This window comes from Microcebus murinus, chromosome 9 (genome assembly GCF_040939455.1).
Source record: "Microcebus murinus isolate Inina chromosome 9, M.murinus_Inina_mat1.0, whole genome shotgun sequence".
NCBI classification, from domain to species: domain Eukaryota; kingdom Metazoa; phylum Chordata; class Mammalia; order Primates; family Cheirogaleidae; genus Microcebus; species Microcebus murinus.
Window position 1 is genome coordinate 81,516,807 of NC_134112.1, and position 19,619 is coordinate 81,536,425.

The 19,619-nt window shown below is 46.8% G+C and overlaps 1 protein-coding gene across 1 annotated transcript; it reads left to right on the top strand.

The window, feature by feature from the left end:
* Positions 1-1,431: 1,431 nt before the first annotated feature.
* On the top strand, positions 1,432-8,573 carry SMKR1 (small lysine rich protein 1). Its single transcript, XM_020289965.2, has 2 exons — positions 1,432-1,559; positions 8,042-8,573. The coding sequence occupies exons 1-2, from the start codon at positions 1,557-1,559 to the stop codon at positions 8,240-8,242; spliced, it is 204 nt and encodes a 67-aa protein (XP_020145554.2). The 5' UTR covers positions 1,432-1,556; the 3' UTR covers positions 8,243-8,573.
* Positions 8,574-19,619: the final 11,046 nt, after the last annotated feature.

A 19,619-nucleotide genomic window follows, 5' to 3' on the forward strand; every position in this document is an offset into this window, starting at 1 on the left:
GTGATCCCAATTGTTAACCCAGGAGAGCTGAGATGACCCAGAGGATAGTAAGCAGGGAGGGTGAGCTGCCCCTGTCCAGGGATTAAGAAGAGAAAGCCCATAGAGGGCAGAAGAATTGACCACATCAAGGCCATTTGGACTCATGAAAAGATATTGGAACTTAGGTTTGCTTTGTCAATGAAGGATTGTGAGACCTACAATATAAATACTCCCCTTTGGAAGCCAGTTCATCTTTCAAGAGAAAGCAAACCGAACATCTTATCTTCATTTGCAGAGCCTTTTAGGACCTCACCTCTGCTTCCTTGTCTAGTCCCCTCCTCCAGTCCCTGATTTTGGCATAGTTGACCGCCCTGTCACCCAGATCTCAGATGCAAAGTCACCTCCTCAGAGAGGCCATCCATCCCCCATCACCAATCTAAAAGGGCACCCAGTCGTCACATCAGTTTAATACACCCAATGCTATACACTGTATTACTCCTACCACTTTTAATGTCTCCAGGCCCTCCATTTCCCTCTCTGCCCACTCCCTCCAAAAAACCCTTAAGAACAAGGACTGTGCCCTCATTCTGGGCCAAATTCCCAGGGTCTAGAAAAGTGTAAAGCACACAGCAGACGCTCAGTAACTGCTGAAAAAAAGGAAATGAGGGTCGCGCCCCCAAACTGTAGTCTTCCCCTTCGGGAGGGATGAACTCACAAGGCTGGAAGCGGAACTATCTACTACATGTATCCTTTCTCGCCTGATCCCACCAAGGGTATGGGATCCCCCACTCCTCCTCCTCGTTACTCTCATGGGGCCTGTACACGGCTCTTTTGCAAACATTTCCCCATGTTACTCTCACTTCACCCTCAAAGTCCTTATTCCCGTCTTCCAAAAGAGGCTACTGAGTCTCCGATGACTTTTCCACGGTTAGCCGAGTGCATGGCCGAGCCTGCACTCTCGGCCCAGCCGGCTGGCTAGAAGGCCAGCGCCTCACCCCTCCGAGTGCCGCCCGGTCCGGACGCCCCAACTCCGAACCGGGGTCCGCGCGCTCGCGGCCGTCATCGCAGTCGCTGGAGGTGACCGCCCAGCTCGCGCAGCGCAACTGGCAGGCCGGACCGCGCGGACGCGGCAGAGCAGGCGGGCAAGGGCGCCGGCTGGGAGGCGGCGCTTGGCCCCCGTGCCCCGGCAACGGGTAAACAGCGCGCGGCCCCGCCCCCGGAGTGCGTTCGCAGCGTTTGCGCGCGCGCGGCTCTGCCCCGCCCCCGCGGTCTCGGAGCGCCGTGCGGGTGCCCGGCGTGGGCGAGCGGGGGCGCGCGCGCAGGGGCTCGGTGTCCCGCGGCGCCCTGAGCCGGCCGCTGTCTCCTCAGCGCCTCCGCCGTGCCGCGCGGCTGTGCGGACGCCGGCTGGCTCCGGGCGGGCGGCGGTTCGCCGGCGACGGCCGAGGAGCGGGCCGGGGGCGCGGCAGGAAGGGGTGCGGGGATACTGCCCCCCAGGGGTGCGCAGAACTCCGTCCTCCTGTACTTCAGGACCTGGAGCCCATGTCGCTTTCGCCTGCTCGGCTGAGAGAGGAATTGCCATGGTAATACCCATCTTACCCGAGGACCAGGGGTCCCCAGGCGCTCGCTCCGTTTCGTCACAGGCCGCCTGTTAGCGGCGCGCCTTCGCCGAGGGCATCTCCCCTCACCGCGGCTGCTGTCCGACCCAGCCGTGAGGACACTGGCCCAAACATGAGGGATGTAGGGGGTCACCAGCCGGTCTGCGCCTGCCCATGGGGACAGCAGCCGCAGAGGCAGGGTGAGCCTTCTTTGTGTTAGTTGGTTGAGTTCCTTGGTTCTGCCGAGCAACTTTCACCTAGAAGGCGGGAAATAAAGGGACGTCCATAGCGTAGTGTGGAACCCCAGGGCGCCAGGACAAGCGACAGCGACTGGTCGGGGCACTGAGCTGCCGCTGCTGCCCTGGCCCCACGCGAGGGGTTCGCTGCAGAGTCAGGGAGAAGTAGGTGAGGCTGTTCCTCAGCTTTCATCCAGTCACTTGCAACCTCCTTCCCACCGCCACTGTTCTTTCCAGAGGGCTGTGACCTGTAGCCCCAGTCCCAAGTCCTCAGGGAGGCACATTGCTAAACTGAGCACTGCGCTGCTTGACCTGTGCGTGCAGAGCCCTTGGTGAGGGGCCCTCAACCTCTTGAACTTTGTCCACCACGTTACCCTCTCTGCTTAAAAAAAAAACCCTCCATGCCACACTAGACCCACATTCTTCTAGAAGCTTCTTGCACCTACCCTGCCTGGAGCAGTTGATGTGTTTTCTTTGAGATGCAGCTAAGGACTGTGCTTCCCTATTGCTCCTTAAAGCCCACCTTGCTTCCAGGCCAACTGGCTCCTGGAGCTTTGCCTGTTTTGCCTTGGGAAGCCTTACTCCTCACCCCCATTAAACTGTAGTGTAGAAATATGATCTGTGAGTTTCTGTGTTCCTTCCAGTTTGTGTAAAAGTACTAAATCTCTTGATTAAATTGAGAGCCATTTCTGAGTTACTTCACATGGTTGACATTGCTGTTTTCTTTCAGCGCCCAGAGAACTGAAGCAGAATGGTGTACAAAACCTTTAAGCTAATGGCTTTCCCCTGCTCCTTTGATAAAGGTCAAACACATTAGTTCCCAGAGCCTGCAGGCCAGAGCTGCACCCTGCCTACCTTTCCTGCCTCAGTGCCTTTCACTGGCCCCCCTTGGTTGCCTGTGGCTGGCCACATTGACTGTTTTGGGTTTGGGGTCCCTTCCACTGCATGTTCTCTCCAGCCTTTGCACAGGGTTTTTGCTCCGCCTGGGAATTTCCTACTGTCAGCCCACAGGCCTCTCTTTAACCACTTCGGTACCGGCATCGACCATGGTCAATAGCCACAGATGAATGCACAGTGACTTTAGATGCCAGCCGTGATTTGAAGGCGAACAGCCGAGCTTCGACTTTAGCCGACAGCTGTGATATGACTTTTCTAATTTTTCATTTATCAAAATTATGAACATTTAAAAGTAACGTAATGAAAACATATATGTATATGTTACCTATTCTGATTTACATTACAAGTAAAGCTGCCTGTAAAGTAAAACAAGCTTTCAGTGCTTTAAAGCTTTCCTCATCACACAAGAGCAAAACGGATTCATTGTCAATGCACAGCACAAACTATCCTGCAGACTATGAGTGCCGGCTGTGGGCAAGGTTTCACAGCCGGTGAGCGCTGTACCGTAGTGGTTAAGAACCCTTCCTTGATGTCCCAGGTAAGGCCAGCCCCTGCCTCTCCTGTGCTGTCAGATGCCGTGTTTTGTGGGTGTTATAGGGCCCTTCCTTCACAGCACAGCTGGTGATGTGTTTGCGATTCGATGGCTGGTGTCTTTCTCCCTCACTGGACTGCATCATGAGAGCGGTAACCCTGTCTGCCTTGCTTGCTGTCTAATACAGAGGGCCTGGTGCTCAGTAGGTATTTCTTTTTTTTTTTTTTTTTGAGACAGAGTCTCACTTTGTTGTCCAGGCTAGAGTGAGTGCCGTGGCGTCAGCCTAGCTCACAGCAACCTCAAACTCCTGGGCTCAAGCAATCCTGCTGTCTCAGCCTCCCGAGTAGCTGGGACTACAGGCATGCGCCACTATGCCCGGCTAATTTTTTATATATATATATCAGTTGGCCAATTAATTTCTTTCTGTTTATAGTAGAGACGGGGTCTCGCTCTTGCTCAGGCTGGTTTTGAACTCCTGACCTTGAGCAAGTCGCCCGCCTCGGCCTTCCAAGAGCTAGGATTACAGGCGTGAGCCACAGCGCCCGGCCTCTCAGTAGGTATTTCTTAAATATTTGTTGAATGAATGAAAGAGGCATCTTAAAATTCAGAAAAGCAGAAATCTACATGCCTTCTAAATTATGTTCTGCATTGCATCTTTCTTGCTATTTATTCATTCACTCAGCAGAAATGTTATTCATCCTGACAATGTACCAGATATTGGTCTAGGGCAGGGAATTCAGTTGTGAACTCATAGACTAAAGGCTCTGGTTAGAGAAACTAACAGTAAACACATAAACAATTACTATTAAATAGTAAAAAGTGCTGATGGTGAGGAGATAGAAAGTGACACTGCCAGGGGTTGTTGGGAGGGAGACCTTCTGTACCTCCCCTTGCTTGAGACAGTCCCAGTTTATGTTCCTTTATGTTTGTTGAATTGTCTTGGTTTGGGCAATAAATTATATGGTCACCCTAGTTATAGGCAGGGACGTGATATTTTAGCAGAGGCCAGCATAAAGAGAAGAAACAAATTATGCCCCTTCAGTGTAGTGTTATTTCAGATCTTTTGAATCTTTTAGGCAAAAGATTTAAATTTTGATGGTGAGTTTATTAACATGTTTTTCATGGATTGCAGGAAGAGCAAGGCCTGTGCAGGAAAGAGCTTAGAGAGTTGAGAACCAGAAGAAAGTCCTGTGTGGCTGGGGCTGAGTGGTCTTCCTTAAGGAGTTTGGAGGGTTTTAAGTTAGGAGCTGTGTGTTCTGAGACCAGGAACAGCCAAGAGCCACAGAGTCATATTGAACCAACTCAAGGAGTGGATGGGCCCAGAAATTAAAATGTTTACTCTCTTGTAATAATTTCTTAACAGATTCATTGAGGTATAGTGGATATATTAATACAATAAATTACACACTTAAAATGCGTACTTTGATAACTTTGGCCTATGTGTACACTCATGAAGCCATCACCACAATCAAAATAATAAACATGTCCAACATGCCACAATGTTTCCATCACCCCAAAAGTTTCCTTGTGCTCCTTTGTAATTGACCTTGCTCTCTTCCCCATCTTGCACCCCACTCCCTCCCAGGCAACCACCGACTGATCTGCTGTCTGTCTCTATAGATTAGTTTGTAATTTCTAGGATTTTATATATATGGCATTATACAGTATGTGTTTTTTTTTCTTTCTTTTTTAGTCTGCCTTCTTTTACTTACATAATTTTTTGAAATTCATCCATGTTGTAGCATATATCAATAGTTTATTGCTGAGTAGTGTTTCATTATATGGTTATACCACAGTTTATCCATTCTTTTGGGTTGTTTCCAGTTTTTAGCTATTACAAATAAAGCTACTATGAACATTCCTGTACCAGTCTTTGAATGGACATATGCTTTCATTTCTCTTGGGTAAATACCTTAGGAGTGGGATGGCCATATGGTAGGAGTATGCTTAACGTTTTAAAGAGGCTGCAAACTGTTTTTCCAAAGTGGTAGTATCATTTTAGATTTCCACTAGCTGTGTATAAGAGTTACTGTTTCTCCACATCTTCAACACTTGGTATAGTCAGTCTTCTTAACTTGAGCTGTTCTAATCAGTCTATAGTGGTATCTCATAGCTTTAATTGCATTTCTTTAATGGCTTAATGATATTGAGTATCTTTTCATGTGCTTATTTTCCATCTGTATATCTTCTTTGGGGAAGTGTCTATTCAAATCCTTTGACCATTTTTTTTATTGGGTGGTTTTCTTATTATAGTGTTTTGAGAGTTCTATATTCTCAATATAGGCCTTTTTCAGATAGATGATTTGCAAATAATTTCTCCCAGTCTGTGGCTTGGCTTTTCATTCTTTTAACTGTATCTTTTAAAGATCAGAAGTTTTAAATTTTGATGGTGAGTATATCAACTTGTTTTTCATAGATTGTGCTTTTAGTGTCATATCTAAGAAATCTTTGCCAAACCCAAGGCAACAAAGGTCTTCTCCTATATTCTAGAAGTGTTATAGTTTTTCATTTTATGTTTAGGTCTATGATACATTTTGAGTTAATTTTTATATATACTACAACTGTGGATTGAGGTTCATTTTTTTTTGCAAGTGGATATTCATTATTCCAATACCATATATTGGAAAGATTATCCTTGCTCCACTGAATTTCACTGACACCTTTGTTGAAAATTAGTTTTTCATATATGTCTGGGTCTATTTTTGGACTCTGTATTCTGTTCCATTGATCTATTTGTCTGTCTTGATACAACTGCCATGCCAACTTGATACTGTAGCTTTATAAAAATTCTTGAAATAAAATAATATTAGTCCTCCAATTTTGTTCTTTTTCTAAGTCCTTTGCTTTTCCATATGAATTTTAGAATCTTCTACAAAAAGATGAGAACTTTGGATAAAAATGTCAAACCATTCTGTCAAGTCTTTTTCATTTCCTTGTGAATTTTAGAATCAATTTGCCAATTTCTACAAAACAGTGAGAACTTTGAATAAAAATGTCAAACTTCTATGTGAATTTTAGTTCTCAAACCATTTTAAAGATTAAAACACACACATATTAAGTGTGGTTGACATGTAAAAATGTATAAAGTCATAAAGAAAGCCAAGACCCCAAATCTTTAAGAATTCTGGCAAAATGTGCATCCCACACCCTGTGGGCTGCTTTATCAGCAGAGTGCAGTCATGTTGGGCTTTGTATTATTTCTCTTCCTTTGGGTTTTCTCAGAGAAGTCAGGACTGTGTTGCAAGATACTTCTCATCTTCATTCCTGGGTTTTGTATTTAGGAATGTCATTCCATTTCGCCTAGCAAAAAATGTATTTTAGTGTTTTTAGCACATTAACTATGTTTTTCTTTGTTTAGCTTGGGACATTTTAAAACTGAAATGCTATGACCAGGACATCTATTTTATACAAATATTTAGCCCTTACAGGTATCCTTGATAATTTATACGTTCCTCTTCTTTCTCTTGCCTAGAAGAGACACTTTTTAATAAAACACTTCCATCTGTTATTTTTGTATGTGTGGGTCAGAGGATATAAAGGAGTTCAACTCAGTTTCGAGCAGCTATAGCAAAACTTTGCAAATAGTTTATTTCTAGATTAGGATAGTATCCATTCATTTTTCCCAGAGGACACTGACTTCGTGGGGTATTCCAGGAAAGAACACAGGCACTGAGCCTGGTGGATGTTGGTTTGCATGTCCTGAGCAACCTTGCTGAGATAGGAATAACACCTACCTACCTTGAAATACAGCTCTGAGAATGAGTGGGAATAAGTAACGTTCACTGAGTGCCTGTTTAATAAGGCAGAGACTACTTGCAAAGCAAGTGCCAAAATATATATTTGTGTCCTGATTATGTAGTTTGTTTTTAACTTACTTATGAAAAAAATTTTTTTTCTGAGACAGAGTCTCATTCTGTTGCCTGGGCTAGAGTGTCGTGGCAACAGCCTAGCTCACAGCAACCTCGAACTCCTGAGCTCAAGCAATCCTTCTACCTCAGCCTCCCAAGTAGCTGGGACTACAGGCATGCACCACCATGCCTAGATAATTTTTTCTATATATTTTTAGTTGGCCAATTAATTTCTTTCTATTTTTAGTAGAGACGGGGTCTCGCTCTTATTCAGGCTAGTCTTGAACTCTTGGGCTCAAATGATCCTCCCAATCCTCGGCCTCCCAGAGTACTAGGATTACAGGCATGAGCCATTGTGCCCGGACTATTATGAGAATTTTTAAACACATACAAAAATACAATTATAAAATGAGTCTCCATATGTCCATTTCTCAGATTCAGAAATTACCAGGATTTTGCCACATTTGCTTTATCTGTCCTTTTGGGGGATATAGTGGGGGACACTGCAGTGTTTTAAAGCACATTTCAGGCTTTCTTTCATTTCATCCCTATAGATTTCAGTGTGCTGCTCTGAAACATGAACATTTTCTTCTATGAACCAATGCCATTATCCAACCTAACAGAGTTAATAATTCCTTGATATTATCCTGTTTTCCTGATTGTCATAAAAATGTCTTTTTGCAGCCCTCGTTTAAATCAGACTGCAAACAAGGTTCACATATTGCATTAGGTTGGGTCTCTTTTAATATGGGGTGTTTAATAAACATCCTTCAAATTAGATTTTAAGCAGCCTCTCCCATTCCATACAAACATGTTTTTTGTTGTTGCTGTTTTGATTGGTTTCCTTGTAGGATTTTTTTCTCCTTAAGTTTAATACAGAAATGTTGAAAATCTTGTCATGGTTATAAAAACTAATCCCCCCTCCCACCCCGTATTTATACTTGTCTTTGAAAGCCAAAAAAAGGGAAGAAAGGAAGAGGAGGCCGAGGCAAGTCTCATGGGAAGAAGCAGAAGAAACCAGATGTAGACATCCTCAGCCCAGCCGCCATGCTGAACCTCTACTACATTGCCCACAACGCCGCTGACTGCCTGTACCTGCGAGGCTTCCGGTGGCCAGGTGCTCCCAAAGGGAAAAAAGGCAAAAGCAAGACTTAAGTGATGGCATTTCACAACCCATCTCTGTTGTGGAGATCAGAACGTAGGGAAGAGAAATCAGGATAACACAACTATTGCAATCAAAATAGACTTCACGGAAGACAACTTGAAATGCAAGCTAAGTGTGCTTTTCTGTGGTAGTTAGTGATAAAGAAATGCATTTTACTTCCTCAGATAGACAAGTATGGTCAGCCACTTTGATTTTTCAGAAGTTAATGGTGAAAAAAGTAGTCTGAGTAATTCTTGCCCAGTGTGGTGGAATTGATTGTATGTTAAAAAATTATTATCATCATAATTTTGGGTCAGAATTAAACTTTGCTCTCAAAAGGCAGTTCTAGTTTGCATGAATTGTTCTCTTTTGCCAAAGGGGGTTTGTTATTTAGAGAAGACACAACAAAAAGCATAGCATATACTTACGAACATTTCTTTCTTGAGCATGCTTTCCTTTTTTTCCCCTTCTTTCTCCCCCTTTTTTTTTCATGGAAAATAATAAACATTTTGTTTCTATGATTTTCTTCTCAACAGTCTGACTCTTTGCCTGATTTGAATTAGCCACCGACTCCAGTGGAGACTGAGATTGTCACTACTGCTCTGACCTTGCCGGGCCAGTAAAGAGAGGGTTAGAAATGGCCGATGGAGTGCAGTGCTCAGAGGACAGGGAGAGTGAGCAAATCCACACTCATCCCTCTCCTTTCTATCTCATTGGCTCTTCTCCCTACTTTCCTCCACACTTACATTTCTTTCCCCCTTCTGCCAGCTTTCTTTTAAACTTGGCTGACCCCGAGTTATGGAACTGGTGCCAGGACCTTGCCATGGGCAGTCGGCTGCTATCCTGAGATCTCCCTAGCCCTGTGGGGAGACACTTGAGAGAAAACTGTAGTTTTTTTGGCTCCAAAAGCCTAATTTCCCCAAATGTGAGCAGTGAAAACAAAGTTTTTTTATTTTATCTTGTTTTTTGAGACAGAGTCTCACTCTGTTGCCCGGGCTAGAGTGCCATGGCATCAGCCTAGCTCACAGCAACCTCAAACTCCTGGGCTCAAGCGATCCTCCTGCCTCAGCCTCCCAAGTAGCTGGGACTACAGGCATGAGCCACCATGCCTGGCTAATTTTTTCTATATATTTTTAGTTGGCCAATTAATTTCTTTCTATTTTTTTTTTTTTTAGTAGCGACGGGGTCTCGCTCTTGCTCAAGCTGGTTTCAAACTCCTGACCTTGAACGATCCTCCTGCCTCAGCCTCCCAGAGTGCTAGGATTATAGGCATGAGCCACAGTGCCCGGTCAAAACAAAGGTTTTTAAATGCAGATGCCATCCCCACCTTGGGCTCTACCTCCCTGGCCCCTCTCAGCCCTCACTGACACCTGTACTGTGGTCTCCACGTGCAGCTCTGAGCCCAAAGCTCATTCTCTCTGCGCAGCGCATTCTCAGGGATGTTCTGGTTCATCTGAATTATGATTATGCCTCAGGTTGCCTTGTGAGGAGCTCAAACATTCATGAAATTTGCTAAGGGAGGCTGCAACCCAGGACTCAGGATTTCATAAATATTGGAGAATAAAAGGAAATTACATGAATCTTTATACAGGAGAAATAGGGTGCTCATAGCCCATGTGAGTTTGTTGGGAATGACATCTGTCTGCCTGTACCATCTGTGCAGAGTCAGTGCCAGCCCTTGACCAGTTGCCAGAGGACCCCCTTGGGTGAAGCTGAAGGGAGGCCTTCTCTGTTCTCTGTCTACCGTCTGGGGAAACGGGGAGCACCTTCCCACCCTGTTGCTGGGATAGACGTAAGCAGTTGCTATTTGTGAACTCACTAAGTCTAGTTCAGTGGTTCCCAAACTTGAGCATGCCTGCCAGTCACCCGGGAGACTTGCCCACATGCAGATGGCCTGGCCCTGCCCCAGCTGGAAGGGTGGGTTTGGAGAATTTGCATTTCCAGGAGGTTCCCAGGTGATGCCTCTCTGCAAGCAACGCACTTAGAGAAACACTGCTCCAGTTACAGCCGCCTCCCCAGATGCTAAAAGGCTCGTTAAGTCTTTGAACTTGTAAGGTGGGTAATGTCCCTCCCTGCCTAGCTTGGGTGCAGGAGCTCGTATTTGAGCAGTAATGTTTATTGGAATGTTGGGGAGAAGGCACTTGCAGAGCTTCCTTTTGATCTCATCAGCAGCACTGATACAGTCAGCAGACATTTACAGGCTAAGATCATCTGGAAGTTGACAAGCTTTTTTTTTTTTTTTGAGATGGTGAAATGATGATTCAAAAGGATTGTAAGTGTGTTGGGATGGAAGAAATACCAATGTGATGGGATGGGCTCCGAGTATTCAGGGCTCACACCCAGTGTTTAGCAGACTGGCTACCGGCTGTCTCAGTGGGGGTCACCAGGACCCTGAGGTCCTGAAAGAAACCATCAGGAATTTTGAGTTCAAATAGCTATGCTGTAGTGTTACCATATAGGACATAAACAGTCACATAAGCTATATAAAAGTTATGATACATCTTCCTTTTTGAGAAATTTTTATTTTGGTGAAATGCTATATTTAAATTTTTTTCAAAAAAATTTATTTCAACACATTCATTGAGCATCTGATATGCTTGGCATGAGGAGAGCAAGGTGTCCCTACCCTCGAGGAGCGTCCAGTGTGGTAAAGGACAGCTGCTGCATAGATTTCATCACGACAGAGGGCAGGTAAGTTCTATGGTTCTGTGCCAGCTTTGATAAAGCTCATTCCTCATACAATCTATGAAGGTGATTTAGAGGAGGGCGGGACTATGGGATGTCCCCTATAGGATATCTGGAGGGTATCTGATGATAAGATGGATTCTGGAACCCTGCTATTTTGATTTCCCCTAAACCCAAATTGGCAAAGATCCTGATTCTTCTTTTGGGTGAGGATTCAGTGAGGAGCTTGTGACAGGAAGGTCCAGCTGCAGGCCGTGAGGGCTGCCTGGGGGAGGCAAAGGTTGCAGTGAAGGCACTTGTTGGAGCCCATGGGGCTCTTTGCAAGGACAGCTCTCTATTCACGGATGGGGATGGAAGCAGGGCCTGACAGGATGTGACAGACAAAGGAACAATGACTACAGGAATAGGCAAAATGTCCCTGAGGAGGAGGGAAGATGTGGCAATAGCATGTCAATAGGGAAGGCATATTTTAGAAAGGAATTGCCCCTTAAAAACCTGATGACAGTGACAGAGATCAAGGTGCCAGCAGGTTCAGTGCCTGGTAAAGGCTGCCTCTCTGCTTCCAAGATGTCACCTTATTGCTGCCCCCGCCAGAAGGGGGAATGCCATGTCCTCACACAGAGGAGGGCAAGCAGCCCAATGCGCTGTGTGAGACGCCTCTTATGTGGCCTTAATCCCATTCACAAGGGAGGGGCCCTCGTGGTGGAATCACCTCTTAACCCCGCTCCTTAATACTACCACATTGGCAGCGCCCGGTTTTTGAAGGCAACACATTCAAACCACAGCACCCGCCTTCCTCGGAACCATCTCAAACCCCTTGTTGTCTGTGGTTCTATTCCTTCTCACGTCACCAAAACCTTTCTCAAATCGTCAGTGGCTTCCTAAACCCTGAGACAGTGGCCTTTTCTCCATCCTCTTTTTATACTTTGCCTCATCCTTCATCCAAGGTGTTCTCAGCGCCTCCCATGTGGCAAGCTGCGGGCTAGAACAGAAAGGGCTCTGGTCCCTGGCGGCTCGGCCAGCCTCATGCTGCTGGGGAGATGGGGGGAGGCTCTCAGGACTGAAGAGGGCGCCTCAACTTGGCCCCATCCACCCTCGAGTGGTGGCTTTGGAATCCTGTCCCTCTCATTTCAGGATGTAGATCATACCTCGCTGATTATCCATTTAATACTGTACACAGGGGACACTTAGGAAAAACAGGAGCCACAAGAAGATCATTAGAATCATCCCAAGCCTCACCCATCTGGAGATAAGCTCTGTCAACATTTCGGCGCATTTGATGTATACTGGAGCCATTTTCTGTAGAGTGATACGAGTCTATCTCCATACACTCAGGAGTGTGTATTCTTGTTCCAGGGCAAGTGTTTCTCCTCTACTTTCAAGCTCTTCCTCCCTGCCAGCTCCTTCTGCACAGCCTGGAAAAGAGAAACTTTTCCCTGCATTTTAATGCGGGGATCAGAGGCTCACTGAAGTCGGGGGTGGAGGGTGGTTGACAGACGTGCAGAGCAGTTAAGAATTGCACATTCAGTCATTTGCTTATTGAATGTTTATCAAGGGCTTGGGTGTGCCAGGCACTGGTGACAGTGACGAGGCCAACAGACATGCAATCCTGCTCTCGTGGAGCTCCAGTCTTGGGGTGAGAGGGGTGAGTGCTTGCTAGTTTGGTGCCATGACAAGTGTACCAGAGCTGTCCAGTAGACTCTTCAGTGATGGTGGAACCGCTGTGTGTTTGCACCATCCAACACAACAGCTATCGAGCACGTGAGATGTGGCCAGTGCCACTGAAGAACAGAATGTCTGGTTTGGTGTCATTGTAATTCATTCAAAGTTAAATAGCCACATGTAGCAAGTGGCTATTGTATGGACAGTGCAGAATTAGTGCAGAAGGACGTGGCCTGGTTGGAGAGGGCGAGAGAGGCAGGTAGATGTTGGCAAGGAAGTGATGTTGGCATTGAGACCTGAAGGAGAGGCATCAGGAGAGGCAACAGCATCGTGCTGTTGTGTTCCTTTTGTTAAAGAGGGTCCACGAGCTCTAGGCTCTCCCCTGGCCTAGTCGGGCAGGGGGCAGAGCGTGTGCACAGGCAGAGAGAGCAGGGCAGGTGGAGGGAGCTGGATGAGAGCAGAGACAAGGGGATGGAAGGGACCTTGTGGGCTCCCAGTGGACATCTTGGGGCCCAGCCTGTGACTCCAGGATCCAAGACAGGGCCAGAGACCTCAGCAGCAAGGTGGCATCCTTCACTCTTGTGCCGGTGGAGCAAGTCGACCGGTTCTGCCAGCTGCTGACATGTAGTCCTCCCTCCCTGCCAGGCACATCTCTCCTCCATGCTCTGGGTTTCTACTTTTCCACCACGGCAGCCTGTGCTTCCCTCTGCACTCTGTGGTCCCTCTGTGCTTGCTCTGAGCATCCTCTCCCTAGTGCCTCATCCTCTGGGTTTCACGGGAGAGACTCTGATCGACCCTGATATCTTCCCGGGGCTGTGGTCTGTCCTAGCAGCCAGCAGATGAACTGTCAGGGTCAGAGACCTCCTGCCGGCCGTGTTGGCTGAGGCTGAGGGGTGGCCATGGTGAGGACACCCAGCACATGTCTTCTAGGGGGCTGGTGTGGTCCCTGAGTTGACCTGAGGACTCGCTTTCTCCCCTTTGCGGTTCCTTTGGGCTGTAATTCATTCCTTTATAGGCAAGATCCTGGGGAGAATTTGCTTCCACTTTTATCTTCACCTCATCACCTTTCTGTCACACATTTTTCCCTTCTCACTTTTTTTTTTGGCTAACTTTGTATTTTAAAAAAATTTTAAACTGGCCAGGCACGGTGTCTCACACCTGTAATCCTAGCACTCTGGGAGGCCAAGGTGGGTGGATTGCTCAAGGTCAGGAGTTCGAAACCAGCCTGAGCAAGAGCGAGACGCTGTCTCTAGTATAAATAGAAAGAAATTAATTGGCCAACTAATATATATAGAAAAAATTATCCAGGCATGGTGGCGCATGCCTGTAGTCCCAGCTACTCGGGAGGCTGAGGCAGTAGGATGGCTTGAGCCCAGGAGTTTGAGGTTGCTGTGAGCTAGGCTGATGCCATGGCACTCATTCTAGCCTGGGCAACAAAGTGAGACTCTGTCTCAAAAAAAAAAAAATATTTAAACCTACAGAAATGTTGAAAGAAAGTACAATGAACACCCAAACTCTTTACGTAGATGAAGGTTCTCAACCTCTGCACCTGTGACAGTTTGGGCTGGGCAGCACCCCCTCAGCTGTGACACCCAGAAATGTCTCCAGACATTACAAATGTCCCCAGCAGCAAAATCACCCCCAGTTGAGAACCATTGATCTAGATTCATGAATTAACATTTGGTCACATTTGTACATACACAACATTTGTATACATGTTTATATTATATACATACACAATAAAAATACATATGCATATGTATACATGCATATAAACATTTACATCAATAAATTTATATCCGTACATTATTTAACAATATTATTTAATATTTAGTCCATATTCACTATTTGCTTTCTCCTAATTAATATAGTCCATATTCACTATTTGTTTTCTCCTAATTATCCCCATAATGTTCTTTATGGATTTTTTTAAATCAATAATCCAGTCAAGGATCACATACAGCATTTAGCTGTCAGGTCTCTTTAATATCTGCTAGTCTAAAATAGTTCCTCCTTGTTTTGTGCACTGTTCCTCTGCCTTTTCAACCTGTACATTCAGACCTCTGCCTCCACTGCTTCAGTGCAGCCATTTCATTACTGTCATTGTGCCATCAGTTCTAAGAGTCCATGGATTTTAAATCTTATAATCATTTTATGCACTACTAAGAAAAAGGGAAGAAAAATTCTTCTAAAAACTCACCACCATTTAACAAGGAAATGCCATCGGTTGTGTGAGACATCGTGTCCAAATGTGAAAACAGTGTCTTCACATGGATGAACTCTGGGAATTGCCAAGGCTAATACCCTATTTTCATCCACTCTCTTCTTCTTGCAACTCATTCCTCTCTTGATTTCTTTGGTACCTTCTCTCTGGGTTTTCCTCCCACCTCTGTTCCTTCTGCATCTCTTTTTGCTTCTCCCCAGCCTGTGGTCTCCCCCAGTGTGTTGGTCTCTCCACCTCGCCTGTCCTCTGTACCTCTTCCGTCCCCCAGACCAGGGTGGGAGCTGACTGAGACACACGAGCTGGATGAGTCAGACCTTCTCCCTGGGAGACCTGAAATGGCTGTGGGAAATTCAGGGAGATGTCCTCGCAGGCACTCAGGAATTTGGGAGTGGAGCTCAGAAGAGAGGTGTTGGCTAGGCGTAGAGGTTCAGGTGTATTTAACTCTAGGTCATGGTTGGAACCAAGAACTGGTAGGGAGAGTGTAGAGTGATAAGAAAGGAGTTAGGGACCTTGGGAGCAACAGCCTTTCCTTTAGGGGCAGAAGGAAAAAGAGAAACTGTCAAACATGCAGGAGAAGGTGAGAAGGGTGAGGAAGCCTGGAGACAGGAGTTTCTGGAAGGAAAGGAGGGTCCGTGGGACCACATGTTGGAGAGATGTCAGGGAGGAGGAGGAAATGGGAACGGGGACAAGGGGTCCTCCTCGACTCAGGCTCTGCTATGAAACAGGAGCTAAGAGTAAGTGTGGAAGGCTTCAGCTGGTGCAAAAAAAACGGGCACAGACCTTTTGGTCTCAGAACCGAGTCTGAGCTCCGCCCAAGCAGGCCATGCGAGCCTTGTCTCCTCTCAGTCATAGAAGGATGCAGGTGTATCCCCAAGTGGCCATGAGAACCCAGAGGTGTGGCCAGCTTGCAGCAGCATCCTTGGAGTGGCCGACGCTGTGCCCCGTATTTCTCTGTGCCTTTGCAATGAAGCGCTGGCCATGTAACCCACTGTTTCCCGGCTCTCTTCCCTGCGAGCATTTAGCTCTGGGAGAGCAGGGTGTCAGCTTGTCGATGGCTTTCTTGTTCCCAGCTATATTCCCAGCACCTTGGCATATAAGTAAATATTTGTTGATGGATTTTTTTCCATTATTTTTATTTGTACATATTCATGGGGTACAAGTGCAATTTTTTACACTGATATTAATATATTGCATTGTGGTGGAGTCAGAGCCTTCAGTGCAAACATCACTGAAGCAACAGACATTGTACTCACCAAGCAACCTCCTATCATCCCCCTCCCCTTCTCCTCCCTACCCCTCTGAGTCTCCATTGTCTATCATGTTGAAGGATTTTTTTTAAAACAAGCCAGTTATGCTACAGTAACAACCTCCAAATCTCACACCGAGGTTAATACAACCAAGGTTTATTTCTCATTCGGGCTTCACATCCAACTGTAGGCTGGGTGGGGGGCCTGCTCCCTGTCACCCTCCAGCTACCATCTGGGTGTTGCAGGTTGCCGTGGCAAAGGGAATGAAGTGTAAACTGCACATGGGCTCTTAAAGTTCCCACCCGGAAGCGACACGGGCCACTTCTCTTGCTTTGTTGGCTAAAGCACGTCACACGGGCACGCTGTAAGGGAGCAGAGAAATGCAATGCCACCTGAGGCCCGGGAGGAGAACCAGCAGCATTGGTTGGGCAGCACTAATAACTACCTCAGACATGCTTTGCTTTTGTACTGAATAAAAAAGACTTGGAATACAATAAAGAAAAAAACAAGAAGCACAGGCTGAGAGACAGTGCTCGGACGTTAGGTGGAAGAAGAAAGGCAGGTGATCTGCACTGTTCCTCGTGTCACTGTGTCTGTGTGCTGTGCTTTATTTCTTGAGCTTTCTGTAGAGCCGTCCAAAGCCATCAGGATACCTGAGTACAGCACAGAGTTTTAGGTCTCAACACTCTTCTTACAGCTGATCACGTTTTTTTCTGCACCGTTGACTCCCAGAGAAACCATCCAAATAAGATGACTGCCCTGAAATATTTTATTTTGATTAGTATTTATCAAACGCGATGCTCAGTTCAGCACTTACACTAGCATTTGTGTTGAGATAGTGTGCTTCCTGATTCCCCGTGTTAAAAAGATACTGTAAGATTTTTTCAATTGCAAAAATTCTCATGAGCGCAGCCTTCCCACTTGTTCAAGGCAGAGTGACAACAACAAAAGAATCTTGTGAAACATGAGCTCCTCTCTGTGACGTCTCCTTCACCTGGCCTCGTGGGGTCATGGAAGCCTCAGAGATGACACATCTACAGCACAGATGGACCTTGAAAACATTATGCTAAGTCAAATAAGCCAGACATGAAAGGACAAATAGTCTCTGATTCACTCATGTGAATAATCTAGAACAGGCACTCTGGGAGGCCGAGGCGGTGGATTGCTCAAGGTCAGGAGTTTGAAACCAGCCTGAACAAGAGTGAGACCCCGTCTCTACTATAAACAGAAAGAAATTAATTGGCCAACTAATACATATAGAAAAAATTAGCTGGGCATGGTGGTGCATGCCTGTAGTCCCAGCTACTCGGGAGGCTGAGGCAGCAGGATTGCTTGAGCCCAGGAGTTTGAGGTTGCTGTGAGCTAGGCTGACGCCATGGCACTCACTCTAGCCTGAGCAACAAAGTGAGACTCTGTCACAAAAAAAAAAAAAAAGAATAGGTAAGCTCGTAGAGTACTGGCCACCAGAGGCAAAGGAGAGGGCAGAACGGGAAGATATTTCATGGGTACAGTTTGTTTGGGATGATGAGAATGTTCTAAATGGAGAGTGGTGATGGTCATGCAGCATTGTGAATGGCCTTAATGCTACCAAATTATACACTTAAAAATGACTAAAATGGTAAATTTTATGTTATGTATATTTTACTACAATAAAAATTATGAAATAAAATCAAGACTTTTCCCTCTTTGCTCCTGGTCTCTGGCAGAGGTGGAGTGTGGAGGGACCGCAGGTGCAGGCAGGTGGGGGCTGAGGGGCAGAGCAGAAGGAAGGGGACTTTCCCAGGAGGACAGGCCCCCGCCCCCTTTGCACACAGCCTGCAGTACAGAAAAGCCAGCACCCTGCGCCCCTCTTCCCCATGCCCCTGCCCTCTGGTGTCCCAGCCTGCTGGAGCCACCGCTCACCCAGCCACCCCCTGCCTTCTGTGGCCCCCAACACCCTGAGGGCATGCATTTCTCACCGCACATTCTCACCTTGGAGCTGTCACACTGAACAACTTTCCCAGCCAGTTCAACTTTGTGTTTTCTCTCCAGGGCTAGGACATAAAATGCATTCATGATAAATGAGGCGGAGAATGTGTGCTGGGAGGTCAGGCTCGTGGCAGAGGTGCCAGGAGCAAACCCAGGGGGCCTATGCAGACCGAGGCTCCAGGCTTGTGGGCTCAGGCATCCCCCGGACTGTGTCTTCTGGGGCCTCTGGCTTCTGGGGCACCAGTCACTGGCATACAGACCGTCGTCATATTTGCCACAAATATATTACAAGGAGAACTATAAACAGCAGCATCCACCCAACTGGGTCCACCCCTTGGCCTTGGGAGTTGAATGGTCAGTACCGCCTGACCCCTTCTCTCTCTCTGTGTCCTTCACCCTTGACCTCTTTGGCAGCGTGGCATCAGATGCATGTAGCCGGGGAGGCTCCCGTCTTCTGTAAGATTGCTGAGCTCCATCCACACTGTTCGAGTCGGCCTCCGAGAACTCCAACTCAGCACGGCCACGATGGCAGCTGGTGCTGCAGGACAGCCAGGCTGTGTGTGTGTGTGTGTGTGTGTGTGTGTGTGTGTGTGTGTGTACCAACGGAGGACAGAGAAGGAGTTTGAAGGTGTGGCTCACATTGACCTTGACAGATGTTGAAAAGAGGGTCCAAAGGGCATGGGAGGACATAGTTTCAGGGAGCAGTGGCAGGGAGAAGAATCCCTTGCCAACTTTGCCTTGTTGGGTGGATCAGCTTAAGTTCCCCTTCTGGTTTCAGCCTCTGGTCAAAATGAAGCAGCCTGTTGACTGGTCCTTCTCCTGAATGACAAGTCTGTCTGGCCAGGGTGCCTAGTCAGCTACTGGACATGTCAGGAGTTTCATCTGTCCCCTCATTCACTAGTCCTACTGGGTTCTCCCACTGTCCCCCCAGGGCCCGAAAGTTGACCCCAGCCATCTGTGGGCTCCATGGATGGACAAGGAGCATCAAAATGCCTTCTCTAGCTGTAGTGTGGGGCTCGCCACCGTTGCTGCCCAGGCAAGCCAGACCCCAGCTGCTGTCATGCACAGAAGGCTTTTTGGGGCAAGAATTGCCTGTGAGGGACTGAATGTTTTTGTCTCTCCCTCCTTCAGTTCATATGTTGAAGCCCTGACTCCCAATGTGATGGTATTTGGAGGTGGGGCCTCTGGGAGGTAATTAGGGTTAGATGAGTTCATGAGGGTGGGGCCCCCCTATGGGAATTAGTGTCCTTATGAGAAGAGACACCAGAGAGTTTCCTCTCTTACTTCCTATAAGCACGTAAGACGTCATATGAGCATATAGAGAAGTGGCAGCCAGGAGCAGAGGCCTCAGAATGAAACCTACCTTCCCAGCACCTCAATCTTGGACTTGTACCCTAGAACTGTGAAAAATAAATTTCTGTTGTTTATGGCTTAAACCATGGAATTATAAACATTTTTACCTGTAGCTTCATTGCCTTTATAGCTGTCTGTTAATGGTCATGTGGAGTTCCGTTCGGTTGATGTGCTGGAATTTACCCGAAGATCACATTATAATGTGACACTTATATTGCTTCCAATTTTTGCTATTACATATAATGCGGG